Below are 25,180 nucleotides of genomic sequence, written 5' to 3'. Positions count from 1 at the left end.
AAGAGTCAGTGCTTAAAATGAACAATCTTTTTTAAATGTTTCAAATTCTCAACTTAAACGTTTTCACATAGATGCCAATAAATACCATCACACAAAAACACAGTTAATACAATTGATGACTATAACGTGGCCCGTATGGATGGAAATTTAACTGACTGAATTGATTGGACTTATTAAGCGCTGTACCTTTTAGCAATGTCATGGCATCACTTTTTCTGTTCACTTGCTTTCTATGTTAAAACAGTCATATTTTTCTGTATTCAGTTGTAAGCTACGGTCTTCTAGCAATGCCATCGATTAGCAGTGGGCAAACCTTTGTGCTCAAGGCAGGACCACATTTAATTTTCAAGTGCTAAAAGAAAAATACAAAATAAAATGTGAATGTCATTACTATTTTGCAAATAAAATATCTTATTCCCACGTTTTAATTACTGTATATAATTTGTAAATCATTTTATTAAAATACATAAACCTATTATTTAAAATATGTTTTGTTTTAAATGTAGATTTAAAACTATTATACAATGATTTTTATTTTCTCATATACAATAAATTAACCAATTCTTGAGTAGGATACAAATAAATAAACACTAATCAATTTAAGAGAAAAACAGCTAAATGTACATAAGAATTATTACTGGATTCTTTTTTATTTGATAAAAGGTAGGACTTCTTTCTTTTTGGACAGGAAGTGTTTCAGTATGGGCTAATTTTTTGCATAGTATTTTTAATTTTTTAGTTCTTTGTACTTAGTGGTCAGCATAAACATTCAACTTTATCAATCAATCTGTCAAGTAAATTTAAACAACGGTGTTATAATTACTGCACTACTGGCCCCTTTCATTTGTCATTAAAGGGCTGCTATTGACCACAACTCACGCCAGTTCACTCCGCAAACTGACTCCTCCCTTGAGCCAGTGTTCAAACTTATACAGGTTATGTCCTTTCTGCTCTTTCATCAAAAGCTTCCTTTTGCCCTTGTCTAACATATTCAAAGACACCACAGGCACACTCACAACAAATCAACTAAGAGCAAAACATCTATTTGCAAGGAGCTTTGCAAAGCAAGCTGGGAAGTGCGTGCCCTCGCCATCGTGAGAACACTTTTCCCACCCTTGCCGTTCATGTTTTTTGTATTCATATATAGCTCTCGTTTTTTGCAATATCAATAAGTGTATAAAAAAAACTGAATAAGCGCCACGTTTGATTTGGTCAAATCTGTTGAGAAACAGCATTTCTATTACACATAGTAAACTAAACAACATTAAATATGTTAATGTAAAATATTTATTTGGGGGAAATTAATAAACATAGTTTGACAACATCTTGTACGCTAAAGGGAATTAGATTACAATACAGTACCATCTTTGAAAAGATGTTCGAAAGTGCGGTTCGAGAACGACCCCACAATTTCGGAGCATCACAATAATAGAAGCATCGGTTACCTCAGCAGGCTGCATCATGGGTAATTAAAGACGTGTACTCAATGACCTCGCTCGGTTAACACATGTTTGGAACAACAATCCGCAAAAAGCACAGGTTTGACAAAAGTTACCTTTCCAGACTCCATGGCAGCGACGGTAAGGCAACGTCTTCTTCTTGGTTGAAGTGTTGAAAGGAATAATGGCAAAACTTCCTCGTCCACTCACAAGCTTAGGGCAAGCTTGTGTTTTCACATAAAAGGGGGGAAAAGTCTATTTTCTAACGTTGACACAATTTCCCCCCCAAAAGTCTCGTCCCTCGTCTTTTTTTAAAGACTTACAAATAAAAACCAATACGATGTCGTTCAGCTCCCTTTTCCCTCGTATTTGTCGCGTAGCTTCCTGGTTAGAAGAAAGTCTGTTCACGCTGTGAGTTTGGTCGTTTTCCTGCTTCTTTTTCTTGTTGCGGAGCTGTAGCGAAATCGACTAGTTTGCCTGATGGGCCGGCTTGGCTTCATAAATGTCGTGGAGCTGACGCAATGTGTGGAAGGGGCGGGCCCCTTCCGTCTGAGAACTGTGAGGTGAGGCCCAACCTCCCTCTCAGCCAATAGCAGTCAGGCCCGTTCTCGAAGCACCAAGAGGCCAACAAGTCCTCCCCCTCCCGCTCCCTAAAAGTATCTGCGAAACTAAAAGATGAGTAATAAGGAGTCAAAGTATCCGTACCCTGTGATAGTCACTGAATAGTCATTGAATATTCATTGAAAGTTGAATATTAAGTATTGCGTGTTCATTGAAAGTCTGAAGGCATAGACACTTAGACTCCTTATTGCTTCTTAACGCAAAAATGTACATCTCAGAAAATTCAAGTACAGTGTATATGTTTTTGAAAATATGTGAAAGATTATATTTCATGAAAAATGTTGTCAAGGTCACATGATCCGCAAGGTCAATTTATGGATAAAATGTCAATGTCAAGTTACTAAAATATGCATCAATCTTCTAAATTATTGCAGATTTGCAGTCCCTGTTAAATTCCCTTTCCAACAATTCCTGTTTTGAGAAGATTGACCCAGTGGTTCCGGAGATCAGAGGAAGGTCGTCACACCCCTTTTAGCTGAAAATGTCCAAATTCGGCAGGCCGTACGGTAGCTCCCACGTGCCTGCTCCGAATGACCGAAAATTTAAGATTTAGTGTTTAGTATCACTATCAAAAACAATGACTATCAATAAGTACACCAATTTTCATTAAAATCAAAATCTGCTAGGTTCAAATTTTTTGTTGTTTTGGGGGGTATAATTTGACATTTTAGGACTCAATTTCATACACATGGCATCTCAATGTGCTTCACACCACCAAAACACAACATCTGAAAGCATTAACAAATGGAAAAACTGACGACAATTGCAGAGCAAAGACAACAAAAGTAGCTTATTAAACTTAAAAGAATGTATATTGACGTTTAAGCACCTTTGCAACCAAACATTTAAAGACATTTAAAAGCAAAGGAAAGAAATGAAAAGTAGCTTTCTGAAATTACTAAAAGACCGTAGAGTGAAATGTATTTTAATAATACTTATATTCAAATATCAAATGCAATATTCAACACCCATATCGCATATTGCATGTTTTTCCACTATCGTGCACCCCTAATACATCCATAAAAAAATATTTCCCATCATTTTCCAACTAGTGATCTCCACCCACCTGCTTCCCAACAATGGCTTATTGACGGCGTCCACATGTGATTGAATGATCTCTCACCACCTCAGTTAGATGCCCTCCACTCAGCCCCCTTCTCGCCTCTGATCTACCATGTTTGTTACCAAAAGGCTTAAAACAACAAATTCAAGAGGCCAAAACTGTGCACTACCTTTTGTTTTGGATAGACGGAAGGGGTCTAGCTAGTTTTTATGTAAAAAAAACAACAACAAAAAAAAAAATCAAGAAAATAATTGGGAGCGGCAGAGAGGTTTTGGGCGTGAATTCTTGAAAATCCGTCGTCTCCTGCCTTTGAAACATTGAGAAAACAATGTCAGGGGAAACCGAAGTATTTGGACACCTGGCCATGACAAATACGGGAAGTGAACATTTGTAGTTGTAGCTCAACTGTTCAAGGAAGATTTTCTGTAAGATGTTTGAAGTGTTTATGAAAATCTATTTATTCTGATGAACACTGAAGTTCCTCTACACAAAATTGCGTGTTTCGCTCTTATTTCTGTGGTGGGATCACAAAAAAAACATGTGGTGTTAATCTTTGGTGGGTTTAGGTTTTGCTTGACCTTTTCAGGCATATTTTAGGAGAAAATGTAGGTTAAACTCACTACACTAAAGTGTACTACTTATGGGAGATATGGCATGGTACTCACATTATCATTCCCCATTGAAATGAATGGAAATGCCATTAATCTGTTCCAGCTCCACAAAAAACATGTTTGTGACACTTTTTTTTAATAAGAAAAAACCACAGTATTTTACTTTGTAAAAACATATAGTCACATCATAATTTAATCAAATCAATCAATCAATCAATCACATTTTATTTATATAGCACTTTTCATACATAAAAATGCAACTCAAAGTGCTTTAAAACATTCAAAGCAAAACATAGATGTGAAGAATTACTTAGCAAAACGTTTGTGCATCATGATTTCATGCTTCAATGTCTATTATTGACATTTACACCTACCACAAATGAATGCTAGTTTCTTTGCTAACTCTGGTAACTAATATTGTTTGGTCAAATACACTACGTGTGCTTCCTTTTTCTGTTTAAACTTCAATGGGGAACGGCAAAGAAGAGCCTGAAGCAAACACTAGGCCTCTTTTTTTTTTCTCTCCAAGAGTTGTTCAATATTTACGTTATTTGGGTATATTTTTATCGGGTAATATTTGATGTGAATTTTGCGGCCGCCATTTAACGTTAGGAACTCAAATTTTTGTTCGGAAGTCAAGCCCCCCAAAAAATTGTCCGACCAACAGCTCGTTTGTCAAACACTCGTATGTTCAGGTGCCGTTATGTGTTACACATTGAGAAACTGTGTCCCTGTTCTATCCTGCCTCATTCGTTAGCCTAGAACAGGGGTCTACAACTCCGGAGCCGCATGCAGCGCTTTCACCTTTTATGTTGCGGCTCTGTGTGGCTTGGGAAAATAAATTATAAGTGTCCGATTGAAGTGTATTGTAACGTCTTCCAAAGACACGACGTCAGACGTATCTCAGTTATCTCCCTTTTTATTATTACAACACGGGTAATGTGGGCCGTAGTCGAAACCAACTACAGTGCAACAACAGGTCCGTCCTACGTACACGCAGACCTTTGTTCCTTCGCTGTCTGCTCACTCCTCTCACTCACACACCCCTCCAATCCAGCGAGTCACTTAATGCATTCAGGAACCTCGAAAACAACACAACGCACGATGAGGGCTTCACATGAGCGCGGACTTTGAAGTACGCGGATGTCACTGCATGGCTAGGTTTTTGTACTCTTCTAATCAATTCAAGTGTCAAATTACCGATTGAACGTATTTTGTAGGTAGTATTATGTGGACGTGAGTGTGCGATAGCAATATGAGGTATTATACATCTTGAACTTAGCAGTGACCCCTGGGCTACACGAAACAAAACTCTGTGTTTTAAGTCAGTTAACACTCCAAATGGGCAAGAAAAATAGACATTCCATAAACAATGTTGAATTGTTCCATTCCGCTGCAGTAAGAGGTTGTATTTCCAAGACATAAACATAAATACTTGAAAAGGAAAGAAAATAATCATGATGGCAGAGGGGGAAGAGCACCTGCGTTTGTCTGTCTGTGTTTTTTTAAGGGAAACAACAACAGACATTCTGGAACAAAGACTCGACTTGACTGAATCAGACGCTCAGGATGCCGCTCAAAGGAGGCCCGCTTTTGTCTCGTTTGAGAAAAGGCTTCAGCATGAACACATTATCATATAGTGGAACCGCCAAAGCGGATCCATTCCGTCTTAACACTGGTTGACTTCCAAGCTGTTCCAATTCCAAAACTTAACTCATTCCAGGCTCAATTTGCCTTTGTTGCCAATATGTTAAGTGACATGTTAGTATTTCTACCTGCGGACAAGTGGAAAGAAACAACATGAAGTAAAGCAACAAGCCTTTGCGAATACACTTTTTCAGATGATAAACAAATGTATTTGTTGGCATTGTTCTCAGGTCATTTTCATGCTAGTCATTAGCCACACTTGGCCTGTGTTAAAAGTTCAGGGACAGTGTTAAAAACAGAATGGCGGTCTTGCACCAACACCACTCAGTAATAAAATAGCCTGTGTAGTCTTAAGCAAAGCTGGGCATTTTACAAAAATTGAACGTCATTCGCCTTTTTTTACGGGGGTGAAAACATAGTAGGCCTACCCGTCTGTAGGCCGGTCCGCCCCTAATTTTAAACAGCCGTCCGTCGGTGAGACCGACTAAACTTTTTGGCATGATGGGCAATTTTCACATGAATATGATGAAAGAACATAGATTGTGCTCTACTACTGTTTTATATGAACAGTCTGAAATAGATTTGATAAAAGGTTTTTGTTTTTAAATTAAAGTCTTGTGTTTTATTTAAGGTAATGAGGCATGGTGTATTTGCCCCCCACACTGTAGTATTGGCATGACGACTCATTAGTGTTAATCTAAACACTCAATAGTGTTATTACTACTGCACGATCAACACTGCATTTAGTTGCTGTAACACACTTTTGGGTGTTGAACATTTAATAACACTTTTGAAAAATGAACTCCCTAGGTGTTGAATGAACACCAGCAGATTTGCAGTCCAGTGTAGTACAAGTACATACATTCCATTTATGGTCAAGTTAAATAAATGTAAATGATTGTTGTTGCACAATTTGAACCGAGCAGGAAGACCCTTCGCTATGTCTCAGTAATTTCCAATAAAGAAAAAGGAAAGCACAAATGGACAAGGAAGTAATACTCTGGCCACTGTTCAGCTGAGTCAACTGACCGCTGAGATTCGCCCGCTCACAATAGGAGCTGAGCTCCGTGCAGCCTTTCACGTAATCACCTCTCGCCAGTCAGTGTCCATCATCAGCCTTTGTGTTGATAATACTCTTCTGAGGGCTCACTTCACAATGCTGGGGGAGCAGAGTAAACACCCCCTCACTCCCTGTTTTGGGGGGGGAGATTTCACATGGTTTCTTTCCTGGTCCAATGACTAGCGCATCAGCCTCATGATTAACGCCTGAACTTTTCAAATCTACAGTACTAGGGCTACTGTGAACTTTTGTAGAGGGGTGGTGCCTAGGCCATGAAATTTTGATGACAATAAAGGCTTTCAGTTTGAATCACTATGACTTAAACAGAAGCATCCACCTCACCTCTTCCACAATCCAGAAAATATCCATTAACATCGCTGTAACCGCACATCTAATGAGTAGTGCTCCGGATCCTTGGTTTACGACGTAGTTGTGTGCCTATGTAGGTGGCGGAACCAGAATTTGTAATGAGTCGGAACGCTGTGTAATCTATCTAACCTATGCTAAATCAGTTGTAAATGCATAACTACTGTAAATATTTGAAATGAAAAAACACTTCTAGGCCATGTATACAAAACAATCAAAAATTAGAAAGTACAGTGGTAACTGAGCGTGCTCTGTTGTGCCATTAGACGAGGTATTCCCATGCTTCTTAAAGCCTAGATAGACCAATCCGACGTTGGCCAATCTTTACCGACGTTTCCCCCTGTGGCGTCGGGCTGGCTGTTGGCACGTCACGCTGGAAAAATACACCGCAACGACAGACAGCGACGCTGACCTTCTGCGCACACGTGAGATGTAATACCCTTCCATACCATCGGTGGCGGTAGTCACTATTTCTCATGGTTAGAAAAATCCAACCAGAAAGCTATTGACCAGGGGCGGACTATAAAAACGTAAACAATGCATTCAGCTATATTTTTCGCTCACGAACTCCCACGCGAAGTAAAACCTCACGTTCTTGACACAGCATTGTGAAATACTTACATTGTCAACCCTCGCTCTTGTACTTGTAAGAAGATTAAGGCAGCAAAGGCGTGCTCACTGTTTATCCGCATTTGTCACTTCCCGTTCGTGCGGTGATTTGCTAGCTAACAGCCAATCAGAGTGACCAAATGTCACGACTCACGACGCTGATTCAACATGCTGAAACACCCACCAGATGCTTCCTGACGGGGTCTCACTACACCAATCAGACGGCGAAATCAGACGCCACGACGCTTCGCGATCTCCGACGTCGTATTGGTGTGTCTAGTCCTTTACTCTTACTTGACCCAGTAAGTGGTGATTACACGGACAGAGGAAAATCCACTTCCATGTGGCTGGTGATGGCCAGGGCTGGCCTGAAAATACAGCAGCCTATCGGGACAATTCACATATTTTCCGGAAATTCCTGATGGCCACCCCTCCCCTGGTCACGACCCACTTCAATAGACATTAAGAACAATTAAGAAAACATACCGTTTACCTTTAAATATGTATGTGTAGCATATTTTAACTTCACATGCTCAGGCTACCTGTTCAAAGTGCCTTTCGGAGCACCTTATTAAAAAAACGATGATGAACATAACAACTACAAATACAAAATATATTCTTAATGTTGTTAACATGTGCCATGTGTCATCTTCCAAACCGCTTATCCTGTACAGGGTCGCGGGGAGGTGCTCGAGCCTATCCCAGCTGACTATGGGCGAAAGGCAGACTATACCCGAACTGGTCGCCAGCCAGTCACAGGGCACACACACACAGACACCGTCACTGAACGGGAATCGATCCCACGCTGCCCGCACACAACTCAGGCGTGTGTACCACTACACCGTCAGTGATCCCAACAATGAATTGTTGTATGTCTCTACCATTGTAACCAGGGGGACCCCTTCATATTTTTACTACCTATCCACCCAAAATGGCTCTTCCACGTACTTTTGGGTCTCGACCCACCAGTTGAGAATCACTTCTGTAGAGGACAGCCGGTTATGGCAAGAGACCATGTTTGTCCAGAGCCAAATCATACTGTATATTGCTAGTAGATAAGTAATATCATTATTTTGGTCCGTCTGTAAACTTGACCGCACCATTCACTTTTGCTCCCTTTCAAGCTTCAAAGATGATGACTTCGATATACGAGCGGAAATGCGACAACAGGAAGTGTAGCTACGCCATCCACCTGTTGAATGCACTTTGTTTCTTGGCTGCAGCTTGTCACCAAAACAACGAAACACGGCATACGTAACCTGCACACTCCCAAGATTCTGGGCTAGGGTTGATCCAAGAAAAACAGGTTTGTTTCCTCTTTCTGCACAGCTTGGGTCGTGGTCCCGCCAAACACAAACGCATCAAAGGTATCCTTTCATCATGGGGTCACTACAGTACATCACAAACACTTAGTCCAGCTTGTCAGTAATAAGGGGTGCAAGGGCTGGATCTACAATGTATCGTTGACAATACGGATTTCTTTGTTAATTGGCACATTTGGGATATGCGTTATGGCAGTGTGAATAGGAATAAACGCATGGACTTGGATATTCGCAAATCTGAATCAGACCCTCTTCCAAATGTGTATAAAAATGTAAAATGTAACAGAACTGCGGGTGCAGCATAAACACACAGGATATTCCCTATCACATTGAAAATACACTGTTTGGTAAACATATAGGCATTAATCAGATCAACTCAGATACAGGCATTAAAACTGAACTAGGCAAACTGCAGTGTTAAATCCAGCCGAGGTCTCACAAGATCTAGCCATATCCTATTGTTTGAACAATCGATATTTGTAGTCCTTGGTATGTTATAGAATACAGATTTTCAACATGGTCAGGAGTAAGGGGTTCCTAAAGAGAGATTGCGAACACAGGCGCTTTGTGAGGAGGTGCAGAAGACCTCGTCCGACGTTTCAAGCAAAGAGTTATGGGCTCTGCCTCTTTGTCCCGACTTTTCCCTTGGCTCACTACTTGCATGTCTGGTCGGGCAAGGTCGCAGGGTGTCCTGTCATTCATCTTCCCAAACATTTGGACTATAATCGGCTGGCAGGAACTCGTGCCAAGCCATGCCCACCACTGGCTGTTAAAGCACTGACTGATGTCCACACTCTGAATGGGGGTGGACAAGATAACTGGGTCCTGGCTAGGGGGTACAATTTCTCACAAAACCATGGATACGGAACATATGAAGGAAATGTGCTCTGCGACAGTGGCAAGCAGCCAAAAGAGGAGCACAGAATTTATTTATTTGTTTTCAGACACAGGTCCATACACATTGGGACTGTTTGTTTTTTTAACCTTTAAAGGCAGCTTTGGCTTTCTGTTTCTGTCTGTTGGTCATTCCATGCATTTTGTTAGAGTGAATATAAGCACTTCATCATGACCAAATGCAGACAGACATCTTCTGGATCAATTCTAGAGTAGCCTGGCTTTCCTTGCAGCACGATGATCAGGTAGAGTAATTAGCTGTGAATGCCCATCAGTATAAGTTGTTTTGTTTTTTTTTTCACACTGAAATCCCACACATTTGCCCGATCCAAATCTGGCATTTATTTGCCTGCTTCTTTGATGCAGAAAGCAGGTTATTGCCGTAACTACTTTATGAAAACTTCCGGTCATGGAATTGCAGAATACTGCATACAGGGCAACACGCCTATTTTACCGTTCGATAGATTGCGAGGTCAACAGCGTACCACTGTTTCGCATCAGTGGTGTTTTATACAGAACAAAAACCTTGTTTTCTTTGTCGCGAATTGAATTACCTTTTACTAACAAACCAGTGTACTTGAAGTTCGCATTGGTTTTCAACTGATATTGTCTCTCACTGATTGGACTAGTTGTCCTGAGGGTTGCAGGACCAACGACCATTATGCTGCAACATCGGTTGCATGGAAACTAGTTGCAAGGAATATATCACAATTCTTACCTTATCACAATTCCGTCAGACTGACGGATCAGTCCGTCAGACTGACGGATCAGTCCGTCAGTCCGTCATTGACGGATGTCTGTTTTTCTGATGTTTTTCAGGATGACGGACTGATGGACCAACGGACCAACTCAGGGAGCTTGTTTAGCTGCCATCTCTGCGGACGGGTACCCTGCCCACTGACTGATGATGAATGACATGACAGACCAGAAAACTGTAGTAAACTGTCCAACTCTGATTGTTACACCGATTGTTTAGGGTTTTAGTTACTTGCTTTGTGGTGTTTGGGGTTTTTAATTTGTACTTGTATTAATTGTATCTATAAGTTTAATGGTTATTGCTTAGTGCTAGTTGGCATGTAAACAGCGAAACTGGTCTCCGTGTTGCCTCTGTTGGGTCATTCCGTTGACACCCCTAAACATCCTTGTCGTCATTTACAGTTCTTTCACCTCCACCTGAACGAGGAGCACCAACCAGCCGTCTAAAATTGGGGCCATCTGTTTGGCTAATTGCTGTTGAGCTGTTCCTATCAGCAGACACCGATAGCTTCGACAATATACGTGCATACACTTCACTTATTTCCACTTGAGTGTTATTGTTGTTGCCGGTAAAATGATAAACATGCACCTTGCATGGAGCATACGTTTTTAGGCCTTTATCTTATCTCAACTGGAATTTAAATTGTTAGGTTTCACGTTGTCATAGAAGACAAGAATAATTGTTTTTTGGAGTCGAAGGTGGATAGTAAAGAACAGCCGAGGGCAACATGAACAGAGAGGCAGCTGACCAAGTTGTTAATCTTTTTGTGAGTGACGCAGCCCCACCTGGAATGTTGAATGTTTTCAACCTAGATGCAAGTTGCCTGCTGTTTTAACTGTTGCCCTTCTTAGACTAGACTTGGTACGATGGACTCAGCAGACAAGAGCACTGAAGCGCATAGGCAAATTGACTCAGTCTCCACCAGGGCTAATTGATTTTAGAAAATCGACTTCCTCACCAAAAATGATGGGACCTAGTGTGGCAAGCTTTAACTAGCATCGTCTGTGCCTGCCCTGAACACCTGCCCTCCACTCCGCTCTCAATGACCAGAGAAATTGTAGCCTTTACGATTCACAACTACCGGTAGTAATTTTGTTGGACAGTATTTTTAAAGGACTGTTGGAATTGCTTGTCAGCTCTCCATGATGCAACTAAGCTACAAACTTTCTTAAACCACTGGATTAGCTGGTCTGCATGTAAACACTGAGGCAATTCTCAACTACGAAAGTCGAGGCGTGCCTAATTATTTTTGACAATCTGTTCCGCAGAGGGCTTCTGATAACCCCTCACCCGCTGACCTCTGAACTGATGATGTTTGCACACGTTCATGTGTGCCTTGAAATAACAACGAACAGGAGAAAGCTCTCTCCTTATGAATCCTTCCCTCTTCTCAGCAGGGCCACACAATTGCACCTCTGTTGTGACCCTCTAAAGCTGCCCAAATCTGAATCCCTCTCAGCTGCTTATGACTTTGGCCCTTTTCCAGGAAGCCTTTCCCAGCCACTTTAAATCTGACACAGGTTAGTTGAGTTTTATGTTGTTTTTCAGTCAATAAATTGACAATGAAACAATGTGATAACCAGGTTGCTCTGCTTTTGGCAGCATTCTTTTGTGCTTGCGGGCTGCTGTTAATTACCAAAGACATGTTTATATGTTGCTGTTATGTGAAAGATTAGCTGTGACTGTGTTGCATAACAAGGTGGAATTCTGATTCCCTGGGGAACACGTTCATGAGCGGATGAAAGCATATGAACTTGGAGCTGTTTCATTGTATTTACATTCATTTGGATTGTCGGCATCATTGCCAATTACCTCTATATTCAACGCGGAACCCCAAGTAGTTGCGATGGGTTGTTGACTTAAAAAATATAAACACCTCCCTCAAATAATATCCCCCAACCAGGTGCAGAGGGTCAATCGGTCGCTGTCTGGTACATCCACTTAAAATGAATAAGCGCCTCCCTCTTAGTCACTGTATGGGTCACCTGTTTTCTGGAGCTGAGCCGTGATTGGTCGTTACCTGAGCCCTGAGCAGTTGTGATGTCATTTTCAGTCGACAGAAGTGAAAAAATGGCCGCCCCCTGAGATGCATTTTACTGCTTAACTCTTATTCCACAAAAGCAATAATAATCAGAATGCCTTGTTTCAACTCGTGGGCCTGCATAGAACATATTCTTGAAAAAATATGTTTGGGTTAATTCCCCCTTTATGATAATTTAACCCTCCCTCTTTTCCCATAAGGAAAAAAATGGCAATACTTGCTATTAATCCGAATGCCGTGTTAGACTAGTGCGGCCGCCTAGAACATATTATTGGAATCAAAATGTTTGACTTAATTTCCGCTTTAACCAGTTCATTGCTCAGTTCCGTAGGAGACCTAAACAGCAGCTCTACTGAAGCACATATAACACACATCTCCCAGAAAAAAAAACAAGTGTGGAGACCTATTACGAGGATTAAAGACAATCTCGCATTATGTAGAAATTAGGTCTTTAACAACAATTCCAGTAGATGCTGAAAGGTGTTCGTGACACAGTGTTGTGTGCGGCATGTTTGTGTGACAGACGTCTACAAGCCTCATGGGCTCAGCGCAGTCTGCCTCTGTTCTTGCCATTCTCAAAAATAGTTATTTAGTTTTAAACTAGCCTAATATTCGGTATGATTAGATGTATGAAATGGTCTCAACTGCTTAAACCTGTTTGTGGATTTCTGTTCCTGGGCACGGTTGGACTAGTCTGTTGGGAGCACGTGTATTGTTTCAGCTTTTGTTTACTCCACATCCGCTAAGCTCTCATTTCAACCACAAAGCATGTTGTTGTACTCAAACGTGTTACGTTTTTGAATAAGTGAATAATAACTATATCTCCGCGCATGCTCCCCGGCAGCTTATCACAGACCGAAAGTAATCAGGAACTTCCACTGAAAAACCAGGAACTACTTAATTGTAACTCTAAGATGCTTTAATTTGCAGTCTAAGAACAATGATTTTGAAAAGAAGCTATTTCCTTCATAAAGGCATTCAAAGTTCACCTCCAACAGTAATACAATACAGTCCATGATAATAATGTTTCCTTAAAGTGTTGCACCAACGCTCCATGGCCTAGATCTACACTGCATGCGTCAAGTGACAATTCCAATGTCTTTTTGCTCTGAAATGGTACAATTGATAAATGGGCTGTCACTTGTATAGCTCCTTTTCTACCTTGGGTACTCAAAGCGCTTCACACTGTACCTCTTTCACCTACTGATGACGCAGAATGAGGAGCAACTGGGGGTTAAGTATCTTGCCCAAGGATACTTTGTCATGGTCACGATGGCTGGGGATCGAACCCACAACCGCTGGGTTGGGAGACGACCACGCTACCAATGAGCTATGCCGCCCCAGTGAGTCATGCCGCCAATTGAGATTTGCTTCATGGTAGTGTAAGTTGAAAAAAAATGCACGGAATTGGATACCTTCATATCAGAATCAGGCCTCTTCGAAATGTTTATAAATATCCTAGATTGATCGGAAATCTGCCACTGCAAGTGCAGCATAAATGCACAGCTTGGATATACCCTGTCAACGTGAACTTAATGTCATGGAAACACATCGTTTGGTGTCATATACAGTACACTCAACAAAAATATAAATGCAACACTTTTGTTTTTGCATCCATTTTTTGTGAGATGAACTCAAAGGTCTTAAACTTTTTCCACATAAACAGTATCACCATTTCTCTCATATATTGTTCACAAGCCAGTCTAAATCTGTGATCGTGAGCACTTCTCCTTTGCCAAAATAATCCATCCCACCTCATAGGTGTGCCATATCAAGATGCTGATTAGACACCATGATTAGTGCACAGGTGTGCCTTTGACTGCCCACAATAAAATGCACCGTGCAGACTGCACCTTTCAGATTGGCAGAATGCTACAGCACAATGACATGTGCACAGGGAACGTGCGATTGGCATGCAGATAGTAAGTATTTCAACCAGAGCTATTGCTCGTGTATTGAATGTTAATTTCTCTACCATAAGCCATCTCCAAAGGTGTTTCAGAGAATTTGGCAATCCATCCAACCAGCCTCACAACCGCAGACCACTTGTAACTACACAAGCCCAGAACCTCCACATGTTCACCTCCAAGATGGTCTGAGACCAGCCACTGCTGAAATAATCGGTTTGCATAACCAAAGTACTTGTGCACAAACTGTCAGAAACCGTCTCAGGGAAGCTTATCGGCATGCTCGTCCTCATCGGGGTCTCGACCTGACTCCAGTTTGTCGTCGTATCCAACTTGAGTGGGCAAATGCTCACATCCGATGGCGCCTGGCACGTTGGAGAGGTGTTCTATTCATGGATGAATCCCGGTTTATACTGTTCTGGGCAAATAGCAGACAGCGTGTGTACCGTGTGGTTTTCTGACTCCCCAGACCCCGCCCAATAAAACAAAACTGCACCCTTCAGAGTGGCCTTTATTGTGGGCAGTCTAAAATCCACCTGTACACTAATCATGGTGTCTAATCTTGATGTGGCACACCTGTGAGGTGCGACGGATTATCTCGGCAAAGGGGAAGTGCTCACTATCACAGATTTAGACTGGTTTCTGAACACTATTTGAGAGAAATGGTGATCTTGTGTATGTGGAAAAAGTTTTAGACCTTTGAGTTTATCTCCAAAAATGGGAGCAAAACCAAAAGTGTTGCATTTATATTTTTATTGAGTGTATATTCCCCGCATTTGTCCAAACAACATAAATAAACACCCGCTGTTAATTCAAACTACAGCTAAGGGATAGATACATAAATAAGGTCTTAATGTGCTACATTACAAGTGTTTCCATTACAACCAAAATAATTGCAGACGGCCGCCTGTGGAGTAATGTGAAGGTTACCCTCAAGCCCAAGCCACTTGAGCATTATTTAATGTTGGACACATATTATTGTTTACAGATCTAGGCATTTTACAAAAAAATCGAGCGTCCGTTATTCATCATCCTTTTGCAGCGAGGGTACCCTTCCGTCGTCCATCATTCGCCTTTTTTTCCCAGGGAAAAAAATAGTACCCGTCTAGGCCTGTCCGCCTCTAATTATAAACGGCCGTCTGTCGGCAAGTCCCACTAAACATCCGCTAGCTTTCACTAACTTTTTCTCCCGTGTTCAGTCGGTGTAAACAGTGTAAATTGGATATGTGTCTCTGGAAAGCTCAATTTGTATACATAAAAATAGACAAAACATAGTCACAATAAACATCAGATGCATTGAATTGGAATTTGGCTTTTGAACCTGCAGTGCAAATCCAACCCAAGAAACACAAGCGCATTTTAAAAAGAGGTATTGTATGTGCTATTTGAAGCAGTTTAAACATTTGTGTTATGTATGCAAATGCCTTGAAACAGGTTTAATGAACTCTGGAGATGTGGGGTGACTCTCTATCGCCAAGGCAACAGCCACCGGAGAGTGTCTCAACAAGGCCCTTTTTAGAGAGCTGGCACGTTCAGCAGGCACACCGACGCTTTCTCAAGCCCATTTTTCTTCTTTTTCTTCTTCGACCCGCTTGTGAAATGGCGAGATAAAGCACAGCGTCTAACAAAAGGTCATGTGTGTCGAAAAGTCGAAATCTGCGCGCCACCGGCCTTTCTCAATCGTGTCGTTCGAGTTTGGCCTTGTATCAGTTCTTTGCAGCACAGCCGTTGGTCAGTGGGCCATTTGAAAGTGCGTTGTTCGTCATTTTATTTTGCAAATCAGATGACTCGCTGTTGCCTCTGTACACATGTACACTGTAAAATTGTTCGTCTCGGTTCACGTGTTCTATATGGTAGTAAAAAATGGGCCTGACTCGAAGAGAAACAAGTGCAGGGCTCCCTCTAATTACAGCAAAAACGGCACTCAGTGTAATGGTGAGTTTATAGTTTTAATGATTTGGTTTCATTTGTTTGTGGGCCAGTCCGTCAAAAATATTGCTTTTTGTGAAACCAGTCTATGGCAAGGAAAAGGTTGAGGGTCGCTGCTTTTACAGCACAGCAGCGTACCTTTACGTTGCCGATACTCCGAAATAATGTTTTCCACAGGCAGCTTTTGAGGACACAGAGCCGCCGTCTTCCTGGTGTACAACGCGTAGTTGGTTGGAAGAACCAAAGCAACTTTCAACAAAGAAGTGAAACCGCAGATTGTAATCTTAGTCACTCTAAATCTGATCACTATCAGGTGTATTGTCATAACTGCAAGAGCTTGCTTTTTTTCTTGCTCTATGTCTTACTGCACTGTGATCTTGAATCATTTCAGCCTGTGGATCAGATGTAGGTCACAACAAAATGGTAATGGCAATTTCCAGGTAAAAGCCATCAAGCGCGACAAAAATAAAGCCACGCCTACTCTCACTACATCCCTTGGTTCATTTGCTAACACTAAAAACCGAACAACTACTACGTAAAACTCAACAAAAATAATTTATTTTGATTGAAGATCTAATCAAACTAAATTTAATTGACTGGCTTGATTGCATTTGTGTCTGTTTGACCAAATCCTAAGACTTAATGTTTTTACTTTGGTATTGCTAGCTGTCCTTACAGATGCAAAGTATAATTGAAAGCTCAAGCAGGGATGAACGGGACCTCACACCTCCATTTTCATTGCAAATTCTCCAAATGAGTCAAAAAAGCTCTGCAATTGAAGTTGGGTAAAGACATACCAATAATGGGGTTGGATTTGTACACCTCCCACCTATCTGATCAAAGTCAGCAAAGGCCTGATTTGAGTCAGGCCTGGCAATTGTGTATGTTAAACCCAATCCCGTGTGGGTACGCTAACATTTTAGAAATTTGTGAAAATGTTAAAAATTGTTATGTGTATTCTGCTTTTGTGTCACACCTGCTCTTATTTGGGTTTATTTGAAAGAATTCCCTATTGAGAGTTGGTCAAAGTAGTTACATATATTTTCAAAAGGATATCCACACTTTCTAAATTGGTGAGTTTTCAGGCATGGCATAAACCACATCGAAAACAAAAAGCTGCTTGTGGTTAACTTAGAACTTTCTAGGAGGCGCTAATGAGTGAGTTTTAGGGGGTCGTTCGTGTTCAGGAGCCTTAAAACATTGTAGATACATTTCCACAACAAGATATGCTCTTGCAAATTTGTTGGGTTTTCAGCCTTGTTGAGGCCTCCAAAAAGGTAACTGCGAAAAAAGGAGCGTTGACAATTGCAAGAGAGTGTTTGCACTGCCTATTTAAATGAAAACATGTAGAAGGACAGTGGTTAAAAAAAATCTATAAAATTTCCAGCGATTTTCATGGTCAGAAACTAAAGAACCCAAGCCAATAAATGGTTATGCTAACTGCTCAAAGATTTAATCAAATTATGTTGATTCAGCTAATCAATGTCAATAGTTTGAAGTTCCCAAAGACTCATTATTGGGAGATTAATGGCTTCCAGCTTTTTAGCTTTTGAGTGCAAACCAAAAACCAAACCAGAACCAGCTGGTTGGTGCAGGAGCCGGCAGAATCACACAACGGGGGGCTTAATACCCATTCTCCTTGTCCCACCAAACCCAACAAGGTCTCAATTCACTGCAAGCACCTCCCGTCGCCTGACTCAGCTGAGCGGGCAGCAGGCGAGAGGCCAAAATGTGGCCATAACTCTGCCGGCTAAATTGCTGACACGCTCCCTTCTTTTCTCCACGGGGCCCTCCGTCGGACATGAGGGCCCCTGCAAAAGTTCGCCCTCCCCCCGTAATGGGACGGTGAGAGGTGCATTCCGAGAGAAAATGAAAGTCACGAAACGGGCCTGAAAAATATTGCACATTAATGTAAATGTTTCCATTAACCTTTCCCATGACCCTCCTGCCATTGTTGCGGTGGAAAACCTTATTGCCTGATACATTTCAGTTTGTACTTGTCAAGTGAGCCGAGAGCTTGGATGCAAGGATTCTATGGCATACCCCCGACTAGGAGTTCAGTATTTTCATCATAACAGGCCTTCCGCTGTGTGGTTTGGTCAAAAAAAAAAAAAAAAAAAAATATATATATATATATATATATATATATATATATATACCATTGGTAGCATAAATGGGTGCTATGCACTCATAAAGCTTCTCAAAATGGCACTAAAATGCAGTCGAGGAGGGGAAATCTCGCAATGCAGCACCAATGTCACATGGTCAGCCATGGACAAGGGAATAATGTTATCACAAAAACTACAAATCCTAAAATGTAAAATGCTGATGGCGTCATGTCTGTCTGAATGATACAGCACCTGAAATGAAATAAAAGATAAGAAGTGTATTGTGACTTTTGGGACAGTAGAAGTTCCATTGTACAATTAAAAAAAATAAAAATAAAATAGTTAATATGAACTGAACTTGTCTCTTTATAACACTTTGTGCTAAATAATTCTGACTGTGCTGTCTAATCTTGCTGGTAATGTGATGTGTTTTTTTTCCAGGAAAACATAAGCAGAAGGGGTGAGTAAAGAGTTAAAAACTTGCACACGTTGTCCATGACAAAGGGAGATCATCACCTCCTCCCCCCCACCACACCCCTCTCCTCATCATTATGTCCATTTGGAAACATGTCACTCCCGCCCACTACTTCGGCAAAAAACAGACTGTCACACGGCATTAGCTGTTTGGTCGAGCTCACCGGACCGTGCGGGCTGAGCTGAGTGAGGTAAGCTTGGGATGAAGCGACCGGGGGAGGACATGCAAACCGGCTGTCCTCTCATTAAACTCTCTGTTGTCCAATTAGGACTCTCACTGCACCCTGAGTCATGAATCTCATGATGAGTTTATCACCGGGATTGAATGATTATCATATTTTTTCTGATTATGTTGCACTTTTTTTCATAGTTTGGCTGGTCCTGTGACTTACACTCAGGTGCGACTTGTATTTGCTGCTGTCAGGCGGAATTCTTGTGCTGTCAAAATGACAACATTTCAGGAAATTACAAAAAAAAAAAACAACAACAGCTTTCTTGAGTTCCCATGACATTGTTGGTTCAAGTTGCCTTACGAAACAGAACGACCGGTCCGTTTCGGGGCAGGTTAACCTTCCGCCAATTTGTTTATCAAGCTATGTTGACCATTTTAAATTGGTTAATATTGCATAAAAATCAGACGAAATGAGGACAGACCATTTGTATGGATTTGTTTTTTGTTTTGTTTTCAAAACACCCAGGGCAAAAAAAGATGGGGGCTGCACTAACATTAAACTTTGATGTCAAGTAGAGGGCCGCAAAATATCATGCTGCAGGCCACAAATGGTCCCACGTTGCAAGTTTGAGACCACTGCTCTAAATTATTCTTTATGAAGACACTCAATTGTATTTGATATTTACAAAAACACATTTAACTTTTCACATTTTAATAAAGGTTCTGCACAAAAATTGTGTGTGAGTGTTAAAGGGAAGTCAACCCTAAAATTTCTTTGATAAGAATATGTTCTATGCAAGCGCCACTAGTCTAAACAAGGCACTCTGATTAATATTGTGTTTGTGGAATATAAGTTAAGCAATAAAATCCACCCATTTTTGTCCATCTCAGGGCCATTTTGCCCCTTGCTGTTGACTGAAAATGACATCAGTTGCTCAAGGCTCACGGAACAACCAATCATGGCTCAGCTTCAGAAAACAGATGAGCCGTGATTGGCTGTTGAATGAGCCCTGAGCAACTGTGATGTCATTTTCAGGCGACAGAAAGTGGCAAAATGGCAGCTCCATGAGAGGGACAAAAACATTCCAGACTTAACGCTGTAATTAACTACAAATGCTTTGCAACCACATATTAGAAAGTGGCAGTTCATGTATGATTGTTAATTTGTTACATTACTTTTGATCCCTTAAATCAGGGGTGTCAAACATTTTTGTGGCGGGCCACATTGTAAATACGGCTTCCCTCTACGATCCCCTCTAAATACGACTGTGAAGCCGAATAATCCTCTTATTGTGTTATTAAATATACACAACAAATTGATAGATTACGAGTTTTGAAATCAAAAGTCAAGGATAATAGTTTGTTCAACGATGCAATACAATACAATTTTATTTATATAGCGCATTTCATAAGCTGACACACATGATTTGCTTCTGCGGGCCACATAAAAGGATAGGGCGAGCCGGATCCGGCTCCTGGGCCTTGAGTTTGACACTAACTGTTGTAATTCCTTCACCATTCAGCTGATTTGGATGTAAATACCCACATATTAAAGATGAAAGTCTACAGTTAAAGCACATCTTGTTCATTGCAAATCCATTGTGTTGGTGTTGAGAGCCAAACAAGATGAGAATTGCATCAATGTGCCAATATTTATGGAGCTTACTGCACATATTGTCAGGTTCACTGAAGCCTTAAGAAGGAAGTCAACCCAAACATATTTTTTTTTGAGAATATGTTCTATGCAAACCCACTAGTTGAAACAAGGCATTCTGATACATATTGCGTTTGTGGAATAAGAGTTAATCCACTTGTTTTTTGCCATCTCTGGGAGCGGCCATTTTGTCACTTCTGTTGACTGAAAATGACATCACAGTTACTCCTGGCTCGGGTAACAACCAATCGCGGCTCACCTGTTTTCTGACGCTGAGCCGAGATGGCTAAAAATGGGTGGATTTTACTGCTTAACTCATATATTCCACAAAAGCAATGATAATCGGAATGCCTTGTTTCAACTCGATAAGGACCAATCATGGCTCAGCTTCAGAAAACAGGTCAGCCGTGATTGGTCGTTACCTGAGCCCTGAGTAGTTGTGATGTCATTTCAGTCGACAGAAATGACAAAGTGGACGCCCCCTGAGATGGCTAAAAAGGGGTGGATTTTGTTGCTTAACTCATATTCCGCAAACACAATATTAATCAGAATGCTGCGTTTCAACTAGTGGACCTGCTGGGAACATATTCTTGAAAAAAAAAAAGTTTGGGTTGATTTCCCTTTTAACTGTCTCCGAAGACTTGTCTTTGTTTACAAAATAAACATTTTCCCTTTAGAAAATGTCTTCAGTGAATCTAACATGTCTTTTATTCCATCCATCCATTATCTACACCGCTTTTCCTCACAAGGGTCGTGGACGTGCTGGAGCCTATCCCAGCAGTCTTCGGGCAGTTGGCGGGTGACACCCTGAACCCACGCAGGCACGCGGAGAACATGCAAACGCCACACGGGAGGCAGGAGCTGGGATCGAACCCACGACCTCTGAACTGTGAGGCGGACGTGCTAAGCAGTCGACCACCGCGCCGCCATGTCTTTTATTGACAACTATAAATTGTCATTGTGTATGTGCAAACAAATTCATTGACGCACATAGTAGGAAAACGTATGAGACGTTTAGAATGTAGCTTTAGACAATTTGTTCTTTTTCCTCTTGCTACAGTGCGGTGTTTTCACTGCAAAACACATCAATTGGGAGGGGATTTACACACGCAGTTGCTGAATCATTCGCAGTTTACTTCCTTATTGTGTTATTGTGCCGCTCGCTCTTCTTTTATCATGTGGCCGTTCATTGTGGACGTGCTGAGTGTCTGATGACAACTCAGCGTCATCCCCCATGAGTCAGTGACGGACACCAGACGACCAGGCAAACACTTCACATTGGTGTGCCTCGGCCGTCCCACTCGCTCCAAATAGAACCTGTGTGTGCTTGCTGGAGTCTCAAGTGACCTCCCCACATTAACTGCACATACAAATAAGTGTCCCTAACACAGCCCGGCCACATTGCAGATTTTTGGGTGGAGCGCATCTACTTTGCTAAATTGCCCAAATCTGTAATGCTCTCACATGTGGGAAAGAAGAGAGAGAGCACTGAAGCACTTTTAAGCCATTCATAGAATGCGGGGAGAACAGTAAACCAAAAAGACACTCGGAAGCTGCTGTCGACCACAGCTCATGCCCAGACACTCACACGTAAATTCGCCATAGCTTGAACCAAATGGCCACTCAAAAGTACTACAATGTTCCCATAGCCAAAATCTGTAAGTAATTGATGCCTCCTAAAACGGGTAATAATTGCTTCTGGAAGCCAGAAGATGACAGCAAAGAACTACTTTATTTTCTAAATGAAACTCGTCAGTTCAACTACAATATAGTTCCTTGGCACCAAAATGTTGCATAATTGCGCCAAAACAATACTTTTATGACTCAGCACAAAAATAGAATAAGTCATTTTTAGCAAATAACGTAAGATAGTTCGTCCCAACAAACCTGCGAAATAGGTGGATCTGCGAATTGTGAATATGCGATGAAACACAAATTGAGATTTTTACGGATTACAAAATTGAGACATACACACCAAAATCTTACTTCTAAATCACATCTGTACCATTTACCTTTAGGCTTAATGTTGCGAAATCAGTTTGGAATGATATTCAAATGTTTTCGGTATAATTAGGTTTGAAAATATATATATGCAACCGTCAACATTTCTACTAATGTACTATTTTTACACTGTATAACATAAACCATTTCCTCAAAGCGACCTGATCGGAACTGTTTGCAAGAAGAAAACATTGAAGGCATGCTTGCTATTCAGAGTCACCTTAGCTAAACTTCCCCCCTAGCGCACACGATGGGAGGAGGAAGAGGGGCGGCCATAAAATAGGCCAGATATCCTGCATGCAAACCTATAACACGTAGGAACTGTTTCTTCTCTCTAATTTGCGGTTAGTGTCATTTTTAAGACTGCCTTACTCTGAAATATTCTTACTCTCTAAAATTTAGAGAAACTAGGATGTCAAGGACGGGATATTTAGAGTCTAAATATCTTATCTTTTACCTTGACGTCCTAGTTTTTATTTATGGCATTTAATGGCCAAATTTGAATTTTTAGAGGAGTGGAAAATCTAGTCACAGTGACAGCACTGCATTTTTTCTTCTTGGCAAACAGGTTTAGCAAAACAAACAAACCAATTGGAGCCGTTTCAATTACTCATCCGTCCTGTTTGTGGAATGAAGAAGTGCTGTACGGGAAATGAATGACATTGTTATTCACAAGTGCCATTAATGGAGGAAATACTACCTTCTATATATTTTTTTGGAAGAGAAAGTAAATGTTGAATTTGTAAACCTTTACAGTTATGACACTTTTTCTTGCTGACAAATGAAAAAACTGAGAGAGGCTAACAAGAAGTCCGGCTGCATTTATTGCAAATTCCTTGCTAACCTTCAAAAAATTTCCATCACAGACTCATGTAATTCATGATGCATTTATCATTGCCACTTCTTTATTGCTAGAGAACAAAAACAAACAAGAAAAATACTCAGTGATTAAAAAAAAAAAAAAGACCTCTAATTTAAAATTATTATATTTATAATTATTTAAATTATTCCTTTTTTTTTACTAGTGTAGAAAATGTATTTTCCCAGACTTGAAAATGCTATGTCCTAAGTTCTAAATATTAAAATAATAAGAATATTTGCTATGTCCTGAGTTCAAAATATTAAACTATTATGTGGAGTTGTGAAGATGAGCTAAAACTAAAATAGAAAATAGTAAAATGTGCAGATTAAGTAATTAAGTTCAATTTGCACTGCAAGAAGTTACCGTAATTTTTTTAAAGACTAAATTGATTGATTGATTGATTGATTGATTTGAATCGTTATCTCCAACATTTCAAACAAGAGAGTAAAGAGAGAGTCAAATTTAAAATAAGTAATAATAATAATAGCAAATGAAGGTAAATAAGAAAACAATGTATCCAACATCATTAGCTTGCTCGAAAAGGAGTAGGAAGAAGTAAAATACTTATTTAATCCTGCCTCCTAATTTCTATTAATTATGAACTAAATCAATTTGTATGTAATTTTTATACCCCAATTAACCCCCCACACACATGCATGCATATACATTATCCACATATGCATACACACCTACATACACACAATTTCCTAAACATGGTTTTACATGGTTGACTGGTTAGCACGTCCGCCTCACATTGCAGAGGTCGTGGGTTCGAATACGGCCCTGGCCTTCCTGTATGGGGTTTGCATGTTCTCCCCGTGCCTGCGTGGGTTTTCTCCGGGGTACTCCGGTTTCCTCCCACATTCCAAAAACATGCATGGTAGGTTGATTGGACATTCTAAATTGCCCCTAGGTCTGATTGTGAGTGCGAATGTTTGTTTGTCTCTGTGTGCCCTGTGATTGGCTGGCAACCAATTCGGGGTGTACCCCGCCTACAACCCATTGACAGCTGGGATAGGCTCCAGTACTCCCGCGAGGATAAGCGGTATAGATAATGGATGGATGGTTTTACATTAAGATCAATATATTAACAAATCTTTACTCTATCTACACTAATATATCTGCATTAATATTAATATATCCATTTACATCTTGTTGTATCAATATCAGCGATATATAAAATATTAATAAGAAAACAACATTAAAAAAAAAAAAAATCCTGTGATTCATTCAAAATGATTCAAACCTGCCAGGCCTGCGGTCAATGCACCTTGAGCCCCGCCCTGTGTGTGTGTGAGTTAACAGGTGCAGCTGCTGTCCTTTAAAGATTTTCGTCTGGCCATTTCTAGTAAGCCTTTTAGTAGTCTTTGGGAAGCTAATAGTAAACCTCGCCTTTTTTCACCAGCTCCAGCCCACTGCCTTCCTTGGCTTGCCACCTGTCTGGCCCTCGAACTGGACTCAGCTTTGCCTGTTCCGTCCTGCTTCTGATCAAGACCCATTCCGTCCAGCTCCAGCCTGCATTCGACAATAAACAACTCATTATCATACTGTGTTTCCTCTCTGCATTTGGGTCCTCCTCACAACCCTAACAAAAACCATCAACAGATTAAATTATTTTGGATGAATACAAAACACATACTTCA

At 40.8% G+C, this 25,180-nt stretch overlaps 1 protein-coding gene and 1 long non-coding RNA gene across 4 annotated transcripts in view; one reads left to right on the top strand and one right to left on the bottom strand.

Annotated features, from left to right (window-relative positions):
• The window catches only part of slc2a1b (solute carrier family 2 member 1b), a 31,341-nt gene extending 29,379 nt beyond the window's left edge, over window positions 1–1,962 (bottom strand). Inside the window, exon 1 of the mRNA XM_086039549.1 lies at window positions 1,556–1,962. Coding sequence (XP_085895675.1) covers window positions 1,556–1,570 — 15 coding nt within the window. The 5' untranslated portion in view covers window positions 1,571–1,962. The remainder of the gene's footprint in view (window positions 1–1,555) is intronic.
• LOC147141765 (uncharacterized) lies at window positions 1,466–25,180 on the top strand. Of its 3 annotated transcripts, XR_015088011.1 has the most exons (7): window positions 1,466–1,580; window positions 8,541–8,722; window positions 10,452–11,909; window positions 13,646–13,773; window positions 18,816–19,039; window positions 21,424–21,563; window positions 24,943–25,180. It is a non-coding gene; the product is annotated as an uncharacterized LOC147141765 (long non-coding RNA). The 3 variants fall into 3 exon arrangements; XR_015088010.1 differs by lacking the exon at window positions 21,424–21,563; XR_015088012.1 differs by lacking the exons at window positions 13,646–13,773; window positions 21,424–21,563.

Source organism: Filicampus tigris, chromosome 9, assembly GCF_054856515.1.
Source record: "Filicampus tigris isolate MCC_2025a chromosome 9, RoL_Ftig_1.0, whole genome shotgun sequence".
NCBI classification, from domain to species: Eukaryota; Metazoa; Chordata; class Actinopteri; order Syngnathiformes; family Syngnathidae; genus Filicampus; species Filicampus tigris.
This window is presented reverse-complemented; position numbering and strand designations above follow the sequence as displayed.